A 21,262-nucleotide genomic window follows, 5' to 3' on the forward strand; every position below is an offset into this window, starting at 1 on the left:
GACTACCCTGTTATGACTCCGTTTAAATAGGTTTTGAATGCTAACAGTAGTACTGTTTAAAAGTCCAAGGAGTTTGGTGTGAAACAAAAGGAAAGGAAACCGGGAGCCACTTCTGCTGAAGTATTAAAAATCACTTATGATACAGCTGTTAAAAAAAATTTGACTATGTATAATGTCTTTTCATAGTAGCTGCTCCCTCTACAAGACACACTGAAATACAGTGAAGGCTTCCAGAGGCAGTGGTCTGTCAGGAACACTAGAAATCCTGTGTCTGCATTCCCCAACCTCAGCTCTATTGCGTTTACAACATCCTAGAGATATGTATAGCAATCTTGGCAATTCTGTTTTGTCTAGTTTAAAAGGAGTAGGTAGTAGGATGATTGTATTTATGGAGCAATAAATGGATACAAACATGGCCTCTGCACAGTCCCTCTCTAAGCATCTCATACACTAGTTTTATTAGCCTGGTTGAAGATTATTTCTTATTTCTTTGTAAAATTGAGCCAAAACAGGAGGTGATCACTGTTCCCCTTTTTCTGCCCTTTATTTTCAGACAGAAACAATGCAGTTCTCAGTGCTTTTCATGCTTAATGTGCAAAAGGGAAACAAACTGTAAAACTATGTACTCATTTTACTCCTTATGTACCCTGCTTACTTTGCCAGTGCTGTCCCTTTCCTGCATGTGAGGAAAGCCACCTGCTGAGCAGTGCAACAAGGATTTGGAGCACTACCCCTAGTCACTTGTTCAGTAGAAGTTCTGGTCCTGCCTCCTGGCCATCCCTGTGCTTCCTCGCGTGGTGGAAAGACCGGTGGTTAAAAGATGTACTTTTGTAGCTTTTCTGTCCTGAATTTACTCCCTCTCCATCATAGCGGCCTTCTGCTAAATTGCCTGGATGTACCTCCTGAGCTCTGCTTCCTTATACAAAACGTGCAGGAGTGTATCTTTACTAGGGGGGAAAAAAAGAACTAAATCAAGTAGTCTGTTAGCTGTGGCCTTGAACAGTTCATAAGAGGCAGCTGAGCACACTGTGAGAATTTGTGATGGGTGCAATCCATCTTGTTGTCAAAGACAGACTCCACTAATAAGAATGCAGGTCCTTGCCCCTTGTAATATGATGGAAATTTATTTTATAAGAAGAACTGCCTCATAAAGAAATCAAATTCCCACTTCAGATTAAATAAGATAGAAAGTTTTTATGCATTAGTGGCCAGAAGGACTTGTTTTTGTGAATGCAAACTCCCAAAAATTGGAGCAATTGCTCCTGCTGCTTTCCTTTCAAAATCTGATGCTGAAGTCATATCCATGGCATATAGGCAACTTAACTAGGCAAAACAGAAATTACACTGCTGTGTAATTGGTACATTTGCTAAGGGTGCCAACAGTAGCTAGGTTCGACTTGTTTTATGATGTTCTCTTGCTTAAAGTTGCCATATTGGCAGGGTAATGTTGATGTTTCCAGATTTATTTCTTGCTTTTCATTGCAGAGCTGTGCAAATGCGTGTCATTTCGTTATTTTGTGATACATGAAAATGATGTACTTGTTTTGTTTACTCTGTCCCGACTTAATTAGTAAGATGTGATAGTTTGCCAGACTTTGAATGTCTTTGATAAAACTTTTTCATGTGTTTTTGATGCTTAACTTCTTTTTGTTTTAGAAGTCTAAACTTCTAGCCATATTCTGTGTGAAATGCTGATGACAATTCCTTGCGAGTTTCAACACATATTTTAACAATATGACATACATAGAAAATACACAAAGATAGGTGCAGGTAAAGAAAGAAGTAGCATAACCCAAAGTGAAATAATCGTATAGGAAAGGGTAAAATAGTTTGAGAGAACAGACAGGGGAGGAGGGAGCATCAGGAAGGACAAATGCAATTGCAAAAAGACAGAGTTTTGAGAAGGGAGGAATTGAGAGGCAGTCCAGACCAGACAGGATAGGAGAGAAGTGAGGGTGGTGGCAGAGGGAAGAGGGCTTAGGAAGAGGAGAAGTCTATCCATGGGTCATTTTCAGTTAAAGTGAGCTGATGCATGGGCCTGCAAGGTAGAAGGAGCCCCTAAGGAGAGGTCAGTGCAGGTCCTGTGGAGCCAGGATCAAAAATACACAATGGCAAGTGAGACCCAGACCAGCACTGCCAGGCTGGGGACATTCCTGTACTGATGCCTACATTGGCTCTTTTGGAGGGAAGAAGAGTGAGCTGCGAAGGGATTTGGCAGCAAACTGCACTCCTACCTGTGTTCTCTGAGGACTTTGAGGAAAGAGAGGAGATGACAGCTCAGAAAGGCAATCTCCTATATCAGTGAGAATGATGAATTTGGAAGGGCAATGTTAGTAACTCCACAACGAGGCATCAAGAGAAGGTGATCAAAGTAAATATTCGTAAAGAGATTAAAGAATGCCTCGTGTTTGAAGAATGTATAATAAGTCTTCAGATCAAAACAAAGTCTCTGTTTTTTAGCCATTTAGGAAAGTCAGTTATTGGTTATATGTGCTGGATAATGGAAGGTGTATTAACTCTGCAGAAAAGCTTGTGAAACACATAGCAGAATTTGTGAAAGGCATTTTTGTGTATCTCATTTTTTTTTTCAAGTGCTCTCATCCTCATATATGTATTGTAAACACTTATTTTTAAGGAACATTTCGGGTGCCTAATGATTTTATTCTCAAAGCAAAGAGATTTAATTAAAGCCTCATTAAACACTACAGTAGATGACTTTGGATTATAAATTAAATAATGAAAAATGTTGTAGGAGTTGTGTTCCCTTGTTTTAGTAACATGGCTCTATGTGTAGAAAATAAATTCTTGCTAATTGAGCACAACAGTGGAGGGCTACTTTATAGTGAATTTGCCTGCACATGCTCTTACATCTTGAACAACTGTGATTTTCAGACAGGAGACTGGGGAGAGCCTTCAATTACCTTGCGACCTCCAAATGAAGCCACAGCATCAACGCCTGTACAATATTGGCAACATCATCCAGAGAAACTCATCTTCCAGTCATGCGATTATAAAGCATTTGTAAGTGTGGATAAATGTAGTGGTTTGATTTGGGGTATAGATATATTAAACTTGGATTTTGATAGGCTGTTCTGTTTTACTTTCATTTATAGTATTTTTTCAGTCACTTTTAGGGAGACAGGTCAATTCTTCTGAAATACTGTAATTGTAATAAATGAGAACCAAGGATGCACAGTACTTTTTTGCTATGAATTTTGTGATATATTGCAGTCCATGTGGCATTAGTGTTAGAGAAAGGGCACAGTGAGTAAGTGGTTAAGTGTTGTTGAAGTGACAGTGAGAGCAAACACCCCCACTTTTCATCTGTTACAAATCCCTGTCTAGTAGTTATGGAAGAATAATAAAACATAATATGGGATCCTCATACCCATACTTCATACCTTAATGCTGTGTGCATGGCAGCTAAAATAAGTGTTGCCTCACCCTGAATTTTATACATATGTTTTTGGGAAAGGAAATAGAGAAGATAAAGATGAGGGTCCTGAGTGTTTTCCATGCATGGGACAAGGGCACGTTCAGACCTTTCCCAAACTGATGGCTACTTCAAGTACCAGTAGCAGTCAGTTCCATCAGGGTCAGGGCATACTTATTTTTACCTCCCTGTGGCTGCAGGTGATTACCACTTCCCATTCCTGGAGAAATTGAGCTTCCCTCTATAACTAAAGACAGTTAATCTTCTCTGGCTGTTATAAATGCTTGTGGAGGAGAGAAGTCTCCTACCATACAGAAAGTCATTGGAAGGCTTTCTTTTTAAATGAAGAAGTTTTCTGAAATCTTGAGTTCCCTGTCAACAGGGTGGGGGGACTGGAGCTTCTGCGGAGCTGAGAAGGTACCTGAGCCCACCTTTTTAAATGCTTGCATTTCCCCTTCTGACTTTGCTGGATAGCATTGTTGAAGTTGCTGAAGGTGCTTGCCAGCCCATTGTGTGTCCTCTCTGGAGGTGGCCACCTTATGAAGGAAGGCTGGCTTATTGTACAAAGGAAAGGGTAGTAAACTCAATAGTTGCAGTGTCTTTAGGATAATAGCTGGGGGTTAACTACTGGTCCAGGATGTGGGGTTGAGATCCTGTTCACTTGAAGGGGCTTGGATCTTCGATGCATTTTAGGATAATGCTCTGTTCACTAAATACTGCTGCATTTTGGGGAACAGTTGGAGGTTGCTGGACCAGATTAAGGCATATCCGGGAAGATAGGAATTAGAGACTAAATGCAGGTGAGACAGAGCCTGGCTCCCACTGAGGAAGGGCAGAAGGGGTGTTACAGACCTGTCTTTATGGAGCACATCTGTATCTTCCATCAGACCTTCATGGGGTTAAAAATTGCCAGGCATGCAGCGATTATCCCTGGACAGTAACTAGAACCTCTGCCTTCCTTACAGAAGTTACAGTCAAGGACCATCTCACCTGCTCTCAGTCTTCTTCTCCTACTATTGAAAACCTCCTTGCTCACCTCAGATTGAAAAGGAGCTTCTAGTTCTTCAAATATATGTCATAGTTTTCAGTGAAGTGAGCATATTTATCTCAAGAGTGCCTTTTCTCTTATTGCATGATCCAGCAGTAAATTCATAATCGAATGTAACCTTTGTAGTAGATTGGAAGATGGATCATTAAAGAAATGAAGTTGGAATGACCAGGAATATCCAAGATAGTGGTGATTAAGGAAGGACCTTCCTTTCCTAGAGGACCACGTGTCATGGCTTTGTTTCAGCTCCTTGAGCTCTATTGACCTCAGCCTTATAGGGTAAAACCCTGGCTTGTAAGTTATAATTGGGGCAGCTTTCACTGTGTGCTGCATCACTCAGTTAAACAGTTGGATGTTCTCTGTATTACTCCCACATGCTCTGGGTGTTTGAGAAGGAACATTTCCAAAAGCACAGCAAGTCAAAAGGAAGCAAAATTTCCTCCTAGAGTTTCAGATTTTTCTGACAACTAAATTGGATGGTACTTCTGTGATTTGTGTGTCTATTCCACAGTCCACCTTGCAAAGCATTTCTGAGTGCCTTCAGCTGAGGCTTTTTGCTGCTGTGCAGATGGGACAGAAGCTGTCCTTCTCCTCTCTTTCTTCCTCTTGTTCTGCCATAAGCAAAAAGCACTGCTTTGTTACCCTGGTGCCTGACCAACTAATAGCTTTCAAGGAAAAACCAATTCATTGTACTGCAGTCCATAAAAAACGAGAAAACAAAAAACCAAACAAAATACCCGCAAACCAAAACAAAAAAAACCAACCATCCAACCAAACAAGCGAAAAATTGAAGACATTAATTGCAACCTGCCCAGAGAAGGCTAAGGATTCCAAAGGTGTCAGACAGCAGGATCCAGACAAAAATACAGTTCAATTCAATATGCTTTTGTTTACTCTTCTAATTTCAGAGCTTGCTTTAAGTTTGTTGTTTTTCTTCAAGGGTGACGTCAAACTGTCCCATCAAATTAATGCCCAAACCCCTATCCACATCACCACTGAGCCCCCAGCGGGACTCACAGCTGCTCGGTTTATGAATCTTTCACATCTGCAGTCCTCTAGGAATGCCCTTCATTCATTCCTTTATGCTTGTTCTTATCTGGTAGTGTTGGTGTTGCTCACTGGCCCATTTATAATGCCCTGTAAAGTGTTTGTCACTAATTGCTGCATAGGCTACTGTCTACATTGAAATATTTATGCATTTTCTTGCGGGTCAGAGACTCCTGCAGTACACAGTGTAAACCGAAAGCTTTAAAGAAAATATCTCAGTTTCAGTCAGGAGACCAGAGAGCTGAACCAGTACACTCTGTTCAGTTCCAGCTTGCATTCATCTGTAATTGAAGTTCTTTTTGATAGGTTCTTGTCTAAGCTGAAGCATTTGGTTGGGTCAGCTTAAGCTGTTTCCAAGAGGAGTCAGTCTGGTAGAATGAGAAGGGTCAGCAGTGGTGGGCTGCAGCATCCTCCGGAAAGAGGCTCCTGCCCACAGTGCTTTTTCTCCTCCTGCAGCCTACTTACCATATTCTCTCAATGGCATGACTTCTCTTCAGCTCCCACATTGCTCACTTAGGACTGGAGACTTAGGAGAAGCAGTAGCTTTGTGCTGCAGTGAGAATACAGATAGAGACTTCTCTGTGCCTGGGGAAGAGCAGGTGAAGGGTGCCTTGTTGTGCTGTCTGCCCAGTTAAGCCAGACTTGCATGTGACATCATAGAGAAATTCAGAAACGTCCCGTTTGCACAGAGCTATAAGAACACATGCACACCAACAAAGATGCATGCCTGTAACATCTATAGGAGAAATGCAGACCATGGTGTGGCTTTGGTACAGCCCAGTTAGCAGTAACGAGACCCCTCCCTGCTAGGTGGGAATGGCAGGGATGATGCAGCCAGCTCCATCCCTGGACGAGCAGCGCCATTCAGACGTGGTGTAGGGGGGTACTGAGACCTCAGAGGAGCAGAGCCTGCTGTCAGGGTGCAGGAGGGCTCAAACTGTGTGTGCCAACAAGTGACATAGTGAGGGAGAGGCCCATAGGACAGGGGCTGTGTCGCTGAGGCTCTGCCTGCCTTGTTGCCCTTGGAGATGAGCAGGCTCCTCTGAGGGCACGGTGGTTTCCAGAGAGCTGGGCCAGGACACAGCACCCTTCTGCATCCTCTCACACAGCCCTCCTCCAGATCACTGTAGGCTTCAAAATAATAGTTCAGGGTCAGCCGTTCCTTAGGAAGAAATCATGGTTTAAACTAGTTTTAGTAGAGATTTATTTTCTCTGTTTGCTGACATCGGGCTCTGCTATTTGCACGTAAATTAGTTACAGATTGAGTACACTGAGGTTAAGATCACTGGTAGCCTTCCTATCCATGTTATTGCACACATAACAGTAGGAGTTGGGCAGATGGCAGCTAAAAGCAGATTCTCCATTTCTTAATCCAATGGCTTTTTAAGATGGAATCTTTAGTATATGTTTGTTGTTTCAGTAACTAAAATGATAAGCTCGAGGACTTTTGGATATTGTTTCAAAGGACTCCGACTGATTCAATACACTTGTTGCTGTGCATTCTTGTCTCATGGGTTGATTAATACATTAACTCCAGAGTAAAAAAACTCTAAAGCAATATGTTAAGAAATTGACTGATACCACTAGGTTTTTTAAAGCATTTTTAGTGCATTTCTGCAGATGTTTGTCTGTTCTGGAATTTCAGTTAATTTAAGTTCAATGGATTTTTGTTCTAGTATTTAGGTTCTATGCTGGTAAAAGAGTTACGAGGCACAGAGTCAACACAGGATGCATGTGCAAAGATGAGGGTAAGTTTGTAAACCTACTTCTTTCTCTATTGTAATAGTATTAAATAACATCAATCTGTGATTGCTTGTACTGTATCCTTTTTGCTTTTGTAATGTACTGTTACCCATTTCCTTTCCTTGCTTTTACATTGGTATTCAATAGGAAATCTGTTCTGCCTTATATCTTAATTTGAAGTAATACCAGAATTTAAAGGTAAATTTTTATTTTGCACGTTGTCTCTAACAAAAAAACCCAAATGTATGTTAGTTTTCTCATGAATCTTCAAGTACATTTCAAAGTACTGTCCACACAGTTTAAGCATGCCCATATCCAATTGTTTTACAAACAGAATTTATAGCTTTTATATGATAATCTAGATTGAATTTTCAGTGTTAAATATGTAGTAGCAAATACATTAACATGTTACCAGGCACACTGGTTTTTACATATGGTCTAATCCAACAGTCACATAATCCTATGGATACGTTTACTCACATGAGTATTTCCTTTAATGATGAGTTACTTACATACTTTTTGATTAAAGGGTGAAATGGGATCTAAGTCAGTTTCACCTGATGGTGGAAAAGCAGCTAGGTTTCCTTCAGACTATGAAGAATATGTTTTCCTGTGTCTCTTTGGCCTGCTGCTGGTTTGTAGAAAATTACAGTAGTCTATCTCCAAGAAACAAGCTGGAAAGTCAAAACAAGCCACACCTGATTTATTCCCAACTGTAGTTGTAATAAGAACACACCTGTTTACAGCCATGGTGAACATATCATGGTCTGGTATCATTAATTAATGAAGAATATAATTGTTTGCTAATCTACCAAACATGTACAATTACCTAGGTGAATGAGCAAAATCTTTTCTTCTGTGTATCATCCGTCTCTTATGCAAGATGTCTCTGAGCACAAGACGTGACATTCGGATCTAGAAAACTGGAATATGTGTAAAAATCATGTAATCAGACAACCATTTCCTGCTGGTTACACATGTGCAGCACACAGACTTTCGTACAAGCTGTTTTAGCTGAGGGCTGGCAGTAATTCTCAATTACTAGATTGCCTGAAGATCTGAGGCTTCTCAGCTAATTACATGCTAATCATTCCTTACCTGGCTTAAAGTCCTCTAAAAAAAATCCTGACAATTTGACACAGAGGGATCTGCAATCACATACACATGTTCTGGGGAATTACTTGAGGCTACAAGCATACCGTCTTCCAATCCAGTTTTTAAACTGTCAGGCTTAGCAGTTCAATTCTTTAGGCATGTGCCCATGCAGAAATTAGGGCAGAAGTTGACACCATAGGAGCATATGACAACTTCAGTGAGTTTTTTGACTGAACTAGGAGGTTTAACATCAAAAAAGGCACTCTAAATAATTTATAGGCACCTTAATATTTATTTCTATAAGTAATAAGTTTAGCCAATTAAAATTATAAAACTGAAAATCTAAGTGTTTGAAAAAAATTTAATTTAAAATACACATTTCCTATATAAATAGTGCAGTTGCACTAGTTTTCTATAGTGCCATACAGGACACTTATATAATACAGTGGTGGAGTTTATGTACATTTCTTTTTTATACTCTTTTGAAACAGTTGTTCTGTGAGAGTGTTTATTTTCTGGTTTGAGGATTTTTATTGCAAAGATATTTGAATAAAATAGTTTTTAATCAAGATTTCTACTATTCTTTCTATGTAGTCCTTTTAATCATGTTCCTATTCAAGTCAAAAGCAAGAATCTTTGACTTAATGGGAACAATTTATTATTTTAGCCTGCTTTGCAGTGAGAAAAATGTGTGGTTTTCCAAAACTTTCTCCCTCTGGATGTCTCCTGAAAGTTGTTGTTTGTGAATTGGGAGTCCAGGTTGTCCAAAGCCATCCTGAAATTTTGCTGTGATGTTCATTATTGTATTTAAGTAACCCTGGGTTGTCATTGAAAAGCTGGCTTCTGTTTTAGTTACATTTTACATTGAAAGGGACGTTTCACTTACCAAAAAAAAAAAAAAAGTGAAAAGCTAGATACTTTATTTGTCTCTCAGGTACTGAATTCTTTACACTTGTCCAGCATCTCTAGAGTCAGTAAGATTTATGCATAAGGCTTTACTATTTTGATAAGAGCAATAATTTTTTATTCTAGTATTTTATTTGTTTTTCCATGTACATATTTCAAAACTATAGCATGCTACAATCTGAAACATGTTGGGTGGGTATGGGGGCAGTATGTCACATATAAACTTGTACCAGGTTGAAGTCACTCCCCACACTTTTTTTAATCTTTCTGGACTCAACCACATAATGGTTTTATGGAGAATGTGTGAAAATTAGGTACCTAATTTTTCTGTCTATGTGGCTTTTGATTCTCCATCTTTAACCTAATGCTTCTCAAAAAAGTGTTGACATTCACTGAATGTCTTTCAGTCAGCAGGTACACAAGGATGAAAGAAGTGTATCAGTGAAAAAAATATCTTGATCTTCCTTAATCATTTATAAATACAGAGAAACAACAAAAATGACATGTTTGCTGACTGCAGATCCCTCGCTGTTAGTTGTAGATGCTCCCAGGGCTTTCAATTATTGCAATTGATGGTTTTGGTTCTCAAGGGAAGTGTCATGTGGATATCCCTTGTGTCTCTCTGCAGAGAGGCTTACAGCAGCCTCCTTCTCTTGTACCTTAAGAGTGAAGGGAGATCCTAAATCTTCTATAATGTAAAAAAAACTCCAATAGTAATTAAAAAAAACGCAAAAACCTGGGAATTTTTACCTTAATAACTCTTCTTGGCAATCTACTGTGCTACTCAGCATTGTGCAGCAGTGTGCTCTAGCAGGGCACATGATGGATTTGTTTGGGGAAAATCATGAGGATGCAATAGCTTGAGCTCAACATTGGGGTCAAGGTTTTTTCCCACCCAAACTGCAGATTCGTGCAACCACCCAAAATTATGGGTATTTGCCAAGAACTTTACTTTCCCATTCATATATTTGCACTCCTTTATATTTTATGGTTTCTTATTTGCTTCCAGCTATTTTCTGTCATAAAATCCCTCTCTAGTGGACAGCACTGTGTCCTTATCTCCATCCCCAGCTGCTGAAAGCTGACCTTTGCTACTTGGAGATTAAATCTTGCTGTGCTGGCCAGAATAGATTTATTAATTATATTTGAGATGCCTTCAAGAAGCTAAGAGCTTTCATCTTTTCCAGTGTGGAACAGGAAATACTGCAAGTTGCGTTTTCAATCAGATTGCTGCCTTCATTGCAAATTATCACAGGAACATGAAGGATAAGTGTGTTTGCATCAAAATAAAGACACAGGATAAAGTTAATTTGAGCTAGAAAGAGACTTGTTCTCTAAAGAAGACTTCATCTGGCATTTACACATCTGAATGCCTTGACCAGGTGGGAAGGGGATTGTTTTATACTTACTGGCACGAGCACAGCAGCAAGGTAGACTCTTTCTTTGCAGCAGTGTTAAATCACTGATGTTGCATACACCAACTGAACAGTCTAAAGCAGTCAGATATTTACTGCAGCAGTAGTCCCTTCCCCCCAACTTGCAGCTTTTCCCACAACTTAAATTTTGTTCTTGGATCCTGCCACCTTCCTGAGTATTATATTTCTTTCTTAAATATTTTCTTGTTAGAAATAGGTTTTTAAACTTCAGGTCAAAGTTCTGAGGAAGCAGCAATATAATTCTGCTCACAAGGCAGGTATTTAAATGTCTTGCTAACTTAAGACCAAAATGTCAAAGTTGGAATTGCTGCAAAATCTGCTTCTCTTATCTCTGGAGAGGAAGGTGAAGCAGAGTTGATTCACTGAAAACAGGCAGCATCTGGGGCCTTTCTTCCTCATTTCATTTCTTCTTATATAAAGAAGGAACTGAATTTAGATGACAGTTTCTCTTTGTTTCTACTAAATCCTTTCTTACTTTTCAATCTCCATTTCATTTTTCCTCCAAAAGTAGAAGTGCAGAAGCCTCCATATGCCTCCTGGTGAAACTCCCTAGGCAAATACCATGTCAGGATCAAACACTGTTTCAGGATTTAGATTCTTCAGTCTCTGCTCTCTTGGGACTTGTAGCTCTGCCTCTCTATTGTGTGGCCACTGCTTTCAGCGGATCTGCAGTGGAACGGGCACATGGATATTACTCAAAAGTTAAAAATAAGTAGTGGGGGAAGATCTTATACACATTCAGTCTCTATGCACATCCACATCGTGTTGTACCATGTTCTTCAGAGGATTGTACATCCTTGAATTCTGGCTGAAAGGAATCTAAGGGGCAGGAGGAATGCAGAGGAATGTTTAGAGATGTTGCAAAAGACAAAAACCATCTCGGTCTCAACCAGGCGCATTGCAGGTGCACCCCAAGTGCGATGTTCATATTAATGATGTAGCTTGGAGACATCCACTAATTGTAGAGAAGTAAAGAGTTTTGTATCACAAGGATTGCATATGTAGTTTTATTCCAAGAAGTGTTAAATTATGTCATTAATGCATTTTTAAACCTCTTGGACTGAGAGAAGTCAGTAAATATTTTTTAAAAGGCAGATTGTATAATTGTATTTAAATATTTGTTAAAAAGGCAAATTGACTTCAAAACTAACTGGTCAAATGTGGACTTAGACTTTTTATTTCAATTTCATCTCATGCATGATCTTGTCGAAGTGATTCATTCAAGCTCCTCTTCCCCAGCTGGTCAAGGGAGGTGACTGTCCCACTTTACTCTGTGCTGGTGCAGTCTCACCTTGAGTCCTGTGTGCAGTTTTGGTCACTGCACTGTAAGAAGGATATAAAGCTGTTAAGAGTGTCCAAATTAGGGCCATGAGGATGTTGAAGGGCCTTGAGGAGAAGCCTTATGAGGAGCAGCTGAGGACACTTGTTCTGTTCAGCCTGGAAGAGACTGAGGGGAGACCTCAATGCAGTCTGCAGCTTCCTCATGAGGGGAAGAGGAGGGGCAGACACTGATCTCTTCTCTGTGCTGGCCAGTGAGAGGGAATGGCCTGAAGTTGTGTCAGGGGAGGTTTAGGCTGGATATCAGAAAAAGATTCTTCACCCAGGGGGTGTCTGGGCACTGGAACAGGCTCCCCAGGGCAGTGGTCACAGCACCAGCCTGACAGAGCTCAAGAAGCGTTTGGACAATGCTCTCAGGCACAGGGTGTGACTCTTGGGGATGGCCCTGTGCAGGGCCAGGAGTTGGATTCAATTATTCTTCTGGTTCCCTTCCAGCTAAGACTTCTATGATTCTTTGAACTGCTTAGTGAAGTTTCATAAGCCTTAAATAAATAACAGGCTTACAGGTATAGTAGTAGGTGATACCAACAGATGTTTCACATGTTTTGCAATGTGCAGTCTGATGCCATTTAGAATTAATAGTTGCTCCCAGTTTGGGAAAAAGTTCAGATTCTTATAATGAAGTGGATTCCAGTACATAACTGAATAGAACTGCCAGCTACAGTGTTCATATAGATATTAAAAATCAATATAGGACTGAAGATTCATTTGACAAAGTAGAAAGCCAAGATGAAGACTTAAGATTTTACAAGCTCATAAACTTTTACTTGGAATTTATTTATGTATGGGATTGCTAGTGACTTGTCCTAGCTGAATAATGTTTCTTTACTGTATATTTGCAATATCAAGTACAATTACATATAAACCTAAAAGTGAACCTTTTCATTTTGGCCACTGTGTGAAAGCTGAATAATCTATATTTATATATAGTATATTCAGCTATATATATATATATATTTATAATTATAAATACATGTATAAGTGCATTGAGGTGGTCAACGTGACAAAGTAGAAGTACCAGGGTGTCCCATTTCCTTTTGTCAGGAAATAAATAAATGAGATGCAAGATTTTCAGAGTGGGCTGTGTTACACCATGTGCTACAGTTTATCAAGGGAATGTGTGAGCTTCTTACTTGGACGCCATTCTATGTGTGTTTCTGAATTTCTTATTCGGCTGCTTTGTGTGTCTGTGCTCAGAGATAGCACAGTTTGTACACTGCAGGAGCATTCAAAGGTTTTGAATTAGTGCTCTCAGTTCTGCACAGAGTAAGGTATTTAGGTACAATCCTGTCTTGAAAGGGTTAAAAGCCCTTCAGGGTTGCAGATTTTGTATTTGATTTTTAAAAATAAACCAGTAGTTTATATTACTTTATTTAAAAAACAGTCCTCTGCCTCTTAAGTCATTGTTAATTACCTTGATTTGTTAGGCACACTGTCACGGTGGATCTCAATTAGTTGGATTTTAGTTTATATTCTAAATAAATGTCTAGCAGTTCTGTCCAGCCTTTAACTCAAAATCAATATGCAAGTGGAAATGCTTTACCATACTTAAGATAATTTGTAGTACTACTGTAGTATGAAAATGAGTTTAGACTCTGGATATGAGAGTGATGTTTTTTTCCATGAAACTAAAGAAAATCCATGAACAAGATGAGAAGCAAGATTGCACTCCCTCTCTTGCTCTCTCTGGCACCACTGGTCTTGCATCGCCTTGTGACCCATTTCTAAAGGAGGAATTGGGAGCAGCACTGTCCAAGCGTGTGCAGGTTTTTGGCACTGTCCTAAATAATGGCAGCTGTGAGTTCAGATGCAAACTCAGAAGTCTTAAATTCAGACCTTTATTGTAAAAGCAGTCACTATAGTAACCAGGCAGTTATGCAGAAGGTACCTTCTACCTTCTTCCACTGGGCTGATCTCCACTGTGGGTGCTGAGGGGATGAAGCAGCTTCACTGCAGCACCTGCATCAAAATACAGACAAGACTGGTACTCCTGATGTTCCTTGTTCTGAAGAGAAAGATGCTCTGTGTCTTTTGAGAAGTCTGGGGAAGCTGCACATATGTCACATTAGATTTAGGATGGTGATGCTTTTTTCTGTCTTCCTGTGTACGCAGACAAACCTGTTTTATGGTTCTTGAATTATACATGGCCTGCTTTCATGTAGTCACCTACCTGTCTGGCAGCAAGGATTTCAGAGGTGGGACCAAAGCTCAGTCTCTCTAGCAGTGCAGAGACTCCTGGCTGCAGGAGCAGTGCACCCACGGAGACAGGGCATGCACATCTGTCCTGACATAGGTGACCAGCTGATCAGCAACAGGCACTGGCAGGGAGCCTGGAAGAGGCTTGCTGTTCACCCAGGTGATTCTCCTGCAGAAGTGCATTGAAATTAAGAGCAGTTACAGTCACAAACAATGGAGTTCATAGGAGCTATGACCAGTTCCAGGCTAGTGAGCACTTGCCCAAAGACAGTGTCCTGTCACTATGATTGCTTCTACATGAGATGAAATCTAATCCTGCTACTATGGTATGAACATGCCTTGGAGCATTAGACCATATGTCAGCGTGCACATGACATCCAATGCCAGCCTTCAGCTGCGGCTCCTGTAACTTTGGCTCAAGTCCATATGCTTCCCACAGAGACACCAGATGGACAAGAATATTTTGTCATCTCATTGTGTCCTCATGGAGTTGATACAGTGGCTAGAACCTAAAAGCCCGAGGAAAGGGAATACTGACTCCTGTGTTCCACCTTATTCTCAGATTCTGGGCACAGACATGGGCAGAGATGCCCACTTGGCCTGCACAGAGGTGTGAAATGTCTGACCAAGAAAGCTGTGGGACTTCATCTCAGCATCCTAGAATTCAGAGCCAAAGCACCTACAGTGCCTGAGCAAAAGGTATTCATCCTGTATCTCTGAATTCTCACGTTACACGTTCTGGCAGACAACTCCTTCATTAAAAAGAAAGGAACAACAAGCGAATAGTGTGAGCTCACCATGACAACTCGAAACTGTTGAAGCCTGGAAACTGCTTGGAAATAATAAGTATCTGGTGGGCTTCAGTTACTGTATCACTAAGAGTCGAGCCAGGCAATAGAGCTAGGCGTTTTTCTTGATGGCACTGTCATAATAACAAAGGATGTTATTCCACTGCCCAGCTGTTTGTTTCAATGGGAGTACAAGTGCAGAATTGTTACCCCAGATTATAATTCTACACTGGACTGCAGTCTTTCAGAACACCTTTGCACAAATCCTGGGGTTTGTATGGTTTACAGGCTGATGAGGAACATCCTGTGCTCCTTACCAGATGAGACAGTTTGGTTTAATAAATTACAAGCGTCCATCAGTCTCTGATTCATTTCCTAATTTGCCAGCTGTAATTTAATAGCATCTTGGTGAGCTATTTCACTCAGAGACAGTCTTCTGGCAGTTTGCAACCCCAATTAAATACTAGAGGTCAGGTCTGGTCTAGACAAACCCAGGTGAATGTGGAGCAGATGAAGATGATTAAATTATGAACTGCAGGTCTAGAGGAAGGAGGTTGTTGGTACAGTGTGGCCTGGCCAACAGGATGCTTCACCTTTATGGCAAATAGCAGATGGTGGGAATTATACCGAAAAGCTGAGTACCTGTGTTTGTATAGCACATTGGAGAAAAGGAATTTTGCTGTTAAGGAGGTAATTGCAATAATCAAAATGCAAAAGAAAGCACTCTCGTGTGTAGCTGTTGGACTAGAATGAAAGGACAAAAGTTGGATGATTGCTGCCTTGCCAGATGATTAAAGTGATATTGTCATATTTGTGACTATTTTGTCTAGTATGAGCATGTATGGGGTTTATTGCTTGTTATTCTGATAGCTGTATGTCCTGCAGCTTCTGTACAGTCACTGTCATGCTTTCTGTGCATTGAAATTGAATTTTATGAAAAGGTTCATTTGAGATCTGTTACAGTGACACACACACACACAGGTAGCTGTTTGCTCTGCTTTTGGCAGGGATACCATTTCTTTCTCCACTCAGTTCAGAAGCACACAGATCAGCTTAGTGTCTTCAGATTTTGTTAAAATTCTTCAGGATGTTTTATCATTTAAGCTTTCATTTCTTAAAAGTGCCGAGTATTCCGGGTGAAAGGAGTTTCCTCTGGGATAAATTGACGCTTGATTGCTGTCTCAAGTCTCTCGTCATTTGATACGGAGAGATCCAACAAGTCCTCTCTATTACATGGACGGGTGGGGCCCTCCTTGAAGTTTAATTAGAGGTTTTAGTCTTCATGGCCCAGACACTAATTGCAGAGTGTAGCTGGATCTGTAGCTTAGAACTTTACGCTGACAAAAATGAAGTCTTGGTTGATTCTGGGAGGATCAAGAGCCAATAAGGAGACATGATTACAGGGTTGGTTTTTTTTGTTTTAAGCTTCTGTTTGTTTTGCTTTCTAGTGTTAGCATCACCTACTTTTTCAAACATACTTTTTTAGTTACTGTTTGTGTTTTCAAGTTTCTATCTCTGCTGCTTTGGGTTTTTTTGAATAATACAAAGCCACCGCTGCTACTTTTGTTCAGCTGCTTTAATGATCTTCCTATGTGCCAATTCTAGACTTCAGTGTGTTTGCACTCACCTTCTGTGTGCCGATGTTTCTTCATGTTTGCCTGTAACTGTCAAAAGTTCAAGTTCATTTCCTCTCAAGAAAATACTGGATTGATCTCTGTGATTGTTTGTAGATAGCTCCATAAATAAGCATTTTCTGAGTGTTACCTATTTATCTATAGTAGTTTTATGTAGAATAGTCTAGTCCATCATTGTCTTCCACCTTAAAAGAAATCAGTTATAAACTATTATGCTGTATTTTGGGGTTTTGTTTGGTTGGTTTTGGGGTTGTTCTAGTAAATTTAATCTGTAAACTAATGAACATTTTTTCTGCAGAGAACTTAAATCTGCTCCAAATATTTTCCTATTCTGTTCAGTGGGAAATATATTTGCTGTGTGCATCACACTGAAGGCACACAGAAGCAGACTAGCATAAAAGGAAAAACAATCTTACAGGAGGGCATGAACTGTAGGTAGGAGAACCTGGCACAGAGAGAATGCAGAATAAGCCTGTGTGCTAATTCATGTGTAAAGCAGCTTCCAGTAGCAGCTGCAGTCAAAGTGTGGAGTGACAAGATACAACACTGGGCTGACGGATTGACTGGCAGGCCTGGCGGGCTGCAAGGATACCTCGTGTCACAAATATAACTGTGAAGAAGGGAAAACCAGGGAAATCTTTCTAAATAACAACTAATTGCAGCAAAGAAACAGTACAACAAGAAGTACTGTGCTGTTGATTCTTACAGCTGGGAAGGGCAGGAGAAGGGGAGGGAGGCAGCAGTGGATGGGGCATAGCAGATAGATGTCCTAAACACACATGTTTTGGGAAACACTGGTTGCATGACTGGTCTTTTTAAGCCTGGAAAAGTTGCTTTATTATCTTCCCACTGTGTTATGAAAAAGGAAAATTTTTACCATCCTCATAACAAACTTAAAGCTTTTTTTAGTTTTGTAACTACAAGAGAGCATAAATTGGGAGCTGGCTGAAGAAAAAGTAAAATATTTGTTTAACTTAGGTATTTAATCAGAAGAAGAGAGCACTGTTCTTGCAATGCAACACAACTCTAATAATATCTTCATTTTGATTTCAGAAGTCTACGGAACAGATGAAGAAAGTACCAACTATTGTCCTATCTGTCTCTTACAAGGGAGTCAAATTTATTGATGCCACAAATAAGGTATGCACAATTATTCAATATTAGCTTTTTTGTCTCACAACTAGGAAAAATAGTAATACCTATGAAGGCCAGGCCAGAGAGGGGACAGATTTGCACTTTGTGTTTTCCTCTCCTTTTTTTCTCCTCTTTTCTCCAAAATGGGTATAATGTTATTGTCATTCTCCAGAAACTCAGTCTGGAGGACAAGTGAAGCAGTTTTAATGGCTTATTTGGAGATCATTGCATCCAGCATTCTGCTATTAAATGCAAGCTTATCACAACAGACGTTCAGCAGGGAGCCTCTGTGGAATCCTTTACCATATTCTTCTCTATACAGTTCCTTAAGTATGCATTATATATATATAGATGTTCGTTAATATAATCTGGGGAAATTTAAAAAAAAAGATGTCTCAATAAAGAATAAAGATGCAGTTTCATCCAGGGCCAGCTATTTTAAGAATAAGAAACACAAGCCTTGAATGTCCTTTCCAGACACTCAAATACCACAGCCTCTCTGTGAGCTGTTTTCTTGATGCTAGCCATTTGACTACCTGAACTGCAGCAGCTTCTTAATAGTTGTTATTCCACATTTTTTTTCATCTTCCTGTGTGGCAATGCTCCTGTGCTTTGTTTCTTACATTTTGAAATACATTCAAATCTTTAAAAAACCCCAACTAACCAAAGCCTCAAAAGCAGAACTTGAGAGATCAGAGAATTCAGTGATGGATAGAGCAATGGATTATTGCTTAGCCAAAGTAAAATGTATAAACTCTGTAAACAGAAGTAAAGTAATGCATTAATTTCTCTTCTTTATATGTCTAAAATGGCAAGGAAATACAATCCATACTGATAATTTTACATGAACAGAAAAGAAATTCTCTTTTCTGTTACGTGACTAAAACTGACTAAGCAATATAAAGAATAATCTGACAACCCAGCTACCTGACCAGGTTAATAACGTATATAGCAGCTTTGTGTTGCTGAACATTCAGACCACACAGTACATCTATCCCAGTATCCATCAAACTTGCCAAATCAATCAGTTTTTAAGTTTAATTAGAACTGTGTTTTAAGTGAAGGGTGGAAGCAGATTTGTGAACTTCTGCTAAAGTTTGGAAGCCATATTTATAGTTAGAAGATGGCATAAAAGAAAAACTGAGGTGAAATTACTGTTGTTTCAAGTCTGGCATATTTACCATAGCAGAGGGACCAGGGATTCCTGACAGCTCCTTTTTCCTTCCATTGATTCAAAACTGAGCTTCTACAACCCTCATTCCCTTTATGTTCTCTCATGTGTAGGGCATAAATCAGGACATTGTAATGCTATTGACTCTAACTTGGATAATGCTGTTTTCAGCTCTTAAATCTCCTCTGTAGTGTAAAGAGGATGTAACTGCAATGTCCTTCGGTTTACAAAAAAAATCAGGAGAACAAAAGGAGCTTCTTGTGTCTCTTTGCACAGTGCATAGAGTCTTATGTAAAATGGAAACCTGAAAGAAGTTTGGCAAATTGCATTAGATCACTCTAGATGAGTCCCACTGAAACCTAGTAGTGCAACGGATGTATTTGATGGAGGTAAATAGTGCCACAGTCCAATGCTTTTTCTCAAGTGGTAGATTGCTTTCTCTCCAGTTCAAAATCTGCACTGCCTTTCCCTTCTGTAAAAACCAGGTAATAGCCTGCAACTCTCCCAGAAGCGTTGTTATCATCCTTGTCCACAGTGTGCTGTTCCCAATTCCTTCAAGACCCAAAACAGATTAGCACTAAGGTGAGAGCATATTCAGACTTGTACTGCTTCCATATGAGCTTCTAGTTGACAGCGCTGGGCACCACTTAGCAATAAATACATACTTTTTAATGACAAAACTAGCTAGCAGTTCTGTGCTTGAAAACTCAGCTCTCATGGCTGTTCATCCTTTTCCTTTATGCCACCAAGCTAAGAATTTGTATTCCCAGTCATAGCAGGCAAAGTTTCAGGTGACGAAGGGGCCCTGACCTCATTCCACGACAGCTATTTCAGTGGCACCTTGAAGCTTGGCATGACACCATTTCTTTGCAAGTGAGGCCAGAAAGAAATTGCTGCCTAGGAAAAAGCAGATTACAGAATTTTCTTGTGGCTCACAGCTCACCCTAACTTCTGGGTGATTTCTGCCAGAAGGGAGATTGGCTGTCATGAGCTAGGCAAGCAAAAGGAAGGCTGTTTAGCAAAAACCTGGTCTCTCCAAGGTATTTCCTTGGCAGAACCAGAACTGACTTTCAGCTTCCCCACTTTTTGAGAAGCATTGGAGGTTTCTCTTGCCAAACTGAAAGACAATTTTTAGAACAGCTGTAGAGTGTCAGTCAGTGCCTGAGGAGGGTACCCAGAACAGCAAGCTGGTTCATAGCCTTCTACTTCCTACAGAATAAGACCATGGTCTACTGAAATGTGACAGTTGGACACAGTAAACACATGCACTGAAAAATGTTTCATTTTGAAAGGAGAACACAGAGGATATCCTAGAGCAGCTAGGGAAAAACTCAATTTCACTATCAATTTCTGTCCAGAAGATTTAGTTTAAGTATACTTTATTTTATTCAAAACAAACTTGATATGTGTATGTTTCTAAAATTCACTTGGTTTAAAATTAAAACATTAAAATAATCTCCATGAATTTTGACTCAAGTGCAAATCCCTGTGTCAACCCCAGGTCACCTAGAAAAAGCTTCAGCATAGCAGAGCTCTTTTCACATACGCTGCATAAATTCAGGTGATTACATTGTGGCTCATGATTTGGCATAAATACTTCACATATGATTTTAATACCTTCCAAGCTTGAATTCTTTCTGCTTTCTGAACTACATTGTTGCCAACACTACATCAATGACAGTGTATTACAGCTCTATCTGTGGATACCTAAATCCCTGGTTTTGGTATAATTCTAATTCTCATCAAAATCTTTATTGAGGGTAAAAGTTATCAATTTGAGAACAAAGGAAATAAAATGCTTCAAGTAACATAAAAAGCAAGCAGTTGTTGAGCAGAGATTATACATGTCATTATAAATTGGCATATATTGAAACACAAGTACTGGTTTTTGTCATTTTTATGAATAATGCATTAAACAGAAATAATCAAGTATGTTGCAACAATTTAAGAGGATTATTTCTTTTCTTCAGTAAGAGTTTCCTTATCTCGGTTTTTCCATAATTTGAAATTTGGTGTGTTTTTTATTAAGATTTTTTTCCTAAGTCATGATTTCTTCAATTAGATGTGTTAATACCTCTTTTCGATAACTTGACACCTACATGCAAGGGGAAAGTTGCCACTTAGCAAATGAGAAAAGATATGGCAAAGCATCTGAAGCGATTTAGTTGCATGTATTAAAAAAAAAAAAATTTAAAGGAGGTGGAGGAAACTAGGTGGGAAGGAAAAGAGAGGGGTGAGGGAAAACCAGATATGCTCAGAGATTGTTTTAACTTAGACAGATGCAACCATGGCA

At 39.7% G+C, this 21,262-nt stretch overlaps 1 protein-coding gene across 4 annotated transcripts in view; it reads left to right on the plus strand.

Moving 5' to 3' along the window:
• ANKS1B (ankyrin repeat and sterile alpha motif domain containing 1B) overlaps positions 1–21,262 on the plus strand; it is a gene marked incomplete at both ends in the record, with an annotated part of 412,015 nt that overhangs the window by 382,820 nt on the left and 7,933 nt on the right. For all 4 annotated transcript variants that reach the window (XM_082280940.1, XM_082280941.1, XM_082280943.1 and 1 more), the window contains 3 exons: positions 2,893–3,021; positions 7,205–7,276; positions 17,718–17,804. In XM_082280940.1, the coding sequence (XP_082137066.1) occupies positions 2,893–3,021; positions 7,205–7,276; positions 17,718–17,804 (288 nt within the window). The remainder of the gene's footprint in view (positions 1–2,892; positions 3,022–7,204; positions 7,277–17,717; positions 17,805–21,262) is intronic.

The sequence above is a fragment of the Coloeus monedula genome (genome assembly GCF_965178545.1).
Source record: "Coloeus monedula genome assembly, chromosome: 4".
Lineage (NCBI taxonomy): Eukaryota > Metazoa > Chordata > Aves > Passeriformes > Corvidae > Coloeus > Coloeus monedula.